At 42.7% G+C, this 2721-nt stretch overlaps 1 protein-coding gene across 2 annotated transcripts; it reads right to left on the bottom strand.

The window, feature by feature from the left end:
- Positions 1-26: 26 nt before the first annotated feature.
- LOC102793289 (histone H3.3A) lies at positions 27-2465 on the bottom strand. 2 transcript variants are annotated; one of them, XM_006796963.3, is made up of 4 exons: positions 2324-2465; positions 1456-1593; positions 1219-1372; positions 27-1133 (listed from the first exon to the last, which is right to left on the bottom strand). In XM_006796963.3, the coding sequence occupies exons 2-4, from the start codon at positions 1581-1583 to the stop codon at positions 1005-1007; spliced, it is 411 nt and encodes a 136-aa protein (XP_006797026.1). In that variant the 5' UTR covers positions 1584-1593; positions 2324-2465; the 3' UTR covers positions 27-1004. The 2 variants fall into 2 exon arrangements, with proteins under 2 accessions (XP_006797026.1, XP_035766314.1); XM_035910421.2 differs by having other exon boundaries at positions 2319-2420.
- Between the last annotated feature and the right edge of the window lie 256 nt (positions 2466-2721).

The following is a 2721-nucleotide window of genomic DNA, read 5'->3' on the forward strand; positions in this document are numbered from 1 at the left end:
AAAAACAAAACAAAAGGACACACCTCTTACTACTCATAAAGACCTTTAATAGAAAGACATGTGACAACATTTCATAAATAGTATTAAATGTAGCTGCCAAGATTTTATGTTGGAAAAAACATGTTAAAAAGCCATCGATATATGCAGGGGTTTGCCATGCTCTTTGTTACCAAGTATAGAGAATCAACTGAGGTAGCCAACACCCCGACACTAGGCCTTACTGAGCACGACACGCTGGCATTTTGTGGTAAATGGATTAAAAATCCTGCCCCCCATGGAAGATGGAACCCGGCACCCACAACAAGTTTAAAGTCAAGTGATGTTACATCTTATGATATGACCCACAATGGATAATCTGAAGCCCCCTTCAGACAAACTCTGTCTCCATTGATGGTACTTTGAGTGAGCACAAGTTTGTGTAGTGACATGTAAGTCTTATTCTCAAAGTGAACTTTGTGATCAGATGGGCGCACAAGATTACACCTTCTTGTGCATCTTTGATTTGCTCAGCTCCCGAGAAGAATGCTGCGACCCAATCTCACCACAGCAAGGTACAATGAGAATTCCTAGTGATGCGCTCCAACTGAAGTAGGATGCAGAGCAAGTGGCTATAGGAGGATATAGTTGGGCTTTGCCCCTTTGTGACAATGGAGAACTTATTGTTTCAAACAGTAGCTACACTTTTGTCAATGCTGATAGTTCATACTGCATTTGTGGCAACAACCCTTTTGCTCTGAGGACAATTATATGCATGATAGCTTGCTCTCAACCATTGCTTGCATTAATAAAGCTGAGACATGAGCAAACCTAGCCCATTTCTAATGATAGACAGTTGTATGTCTGCAAGGGGCTCGCACTTGCGGAATGATTGATTTGTGTCAACCCTAAAAAAAGTAAACAAGAAACGGTTTAAAAAAAAAAAAAAGCCAAGAAAATAAAAGTCCACAAAATGGGTAAGTATGATAAATAGGATCATTTGTCATGACAATGCAGTCATTAGCCACTTAGGCCCTCTCTCCCCTTATCCTACGTGCCAGCTGGATGTCTTTGGGCATGATGGTGACACGCTTGGCATGGATTGCGCACAGGTTTGTGTCCTCAAACAGACCCACAAGGTAGGCCTCACTGGCCTCCTGTTTAAGGAGAGAGAGAAAAAGAATTTAAGCTTCTTGTTACAGTCCTATTACTCTGCAGGTCAAATGTAAATGTTTCACATACCTGAAGAGCGCCAATAGCAGCACTCTGGAAGCGCAGGTCAGTCTTGAAATCCTGAGCAATTTCCCTCACCAGGCGCTGAAAGGGAAGTTTGCGGATCAACAACTCAGTGGACTTCTGGTAGCGACGGATCTCCCTCAGAGCCACGGTTCCAGGCCTAGCAGATAAATCGAGCAGATATTCAGCACTGTAGGCCAGGAAGTCTTTATTTCTGTTAAGGGCAACCAGAGTGCCACACACCTGTAACGATGGGGTTTCTTCACGCCTCCCGTGGATGGCGCACTTTTCCTGGCGGCCTTGGTCGCAAGCTGCTTCCTTGGCGCTTTTCCTCCAGTAGATTTACGAGCAGTCTGCTTGGTACGGGCCATGTTGTACTAGCTTTTAGGATAGAAGAACAACAAAAGTCCAAGTCAGAAACTGCTACATCAATAAAGCAGCTCGGCAGAAACAGGTACGACACCAATTAGTCAAGCTAGCGTGTTAGCCTAGCCTACATGGCTAGCACCGTCGGTTCCCCCTCCCCCAAGGCGGCCAACACCAACATAAGCAACACTACTTTTATACGCCACCGCAGCTTATGTAACCGTTTCCACTAAAGCGAACTAGTGATTAGGTCCTTTAACGTTTCGCTTAACGCGTTTATTAAGATACTGACATGAACGATTAAAATTCTTCTAACGGCCGAAGGTAGCCGCAAACAATGGCGTCAAAACAGTGGGAGCCCAAAACAGCCCAGCCAGTCTCTGGTTTTCGACTTCGCCATTTTCAGTCTCTCGTTGTACCTCAAACAACATTGCTTTAACTCAACTCAACAAATGTTAGCACAAACGGTTATATAAGCTGTTAGCCATTTCGTAAAGATATCACGCTCAAATTTCACGTAACATTTAAACAATTTCAGCATCGTTTGTGAGTTCTAACTTCCCTTTATCGAGTCAATGGTGACATTAAACGACGAACCGCAAGACACTCCATTGTTCTGTTTTTAGCTAAGGCTATCGTTAGCAAGCCGACACTTAAACCCTAAAACAAAAATCACAACACACGTCACAGCAAAGACAATACAATCATTAGACGTATTATTAGCAAGAAGAAATACTCACGTTACCTTTTCGACTTTAGTTGAGCGTGAAACTAATCACGAAGACAACACCGGAACCTCCGAAAGCGTTTTCTATGACAGAGAGCAATGAGGCCGACTATTAATACTTTGTCGTGACGTCATACTTGTAAAACGCTACACACTGATTGGGTCAATGGATATAAGGTACAGCCAATGGAAGCAAGCAAATTAAAAAAATTAACGTGACCTCGATTCCTTATTTTCTTCAGTTTCACATTTGTGCAAATGCCATAACTCTGTGACAATGTGACAGTTAATATCTTGAGTCTTTTATGACTTTCACTTTAGTTTTGAATCACAGCTTTAGTCACGTTATAACTGAACTTCAAATCCCATAGTTCCGTGTTATTAGTTGTCCCTTTGCTATTACTTCCTCTTGCCCT

This window comes from Neolamprologus brichardi, chromosome 8 (genome assembly GCF_056152115.1).
Source record: "Neolamprologus brichardi isolate AB-2024 chromosome 8, ASM5615211v1, whole genome shotgun sequence".
In the NCBI taxonomy this organism is placed as follows: Eukaryota; Metazoa; Chordata; class Actinopteri; order Cichliformes; family Cichlidae; genus Neolamprologus; species Neolamprologus brichardi.

Bases quoted from the DNA above. Each gene is read 5' to 3' on its own strand.
- LOC102793289 (XM_006796963.3), bottom strand. From the start codon at position 1,583: ATGGCCCGTACCAAGCAGACTGCTCGTAAATCTACTGGAGGAAAAGCG. The intron at 1,373-1,455 runs GTGTGTGGCACT...TTTATCTGCTAG, and splicing joins AAGAAACCCCATCGTTACAG to GCCTGGAACCGTGGCTCTGA. The intron at 1,134-1,218 runs GTATGTGAAACA...CTCCTTAAACAG, and splicing joins CTGCTATTGGCGCTCTTCAG to GAGGCCAGTGAGGCCTACCT.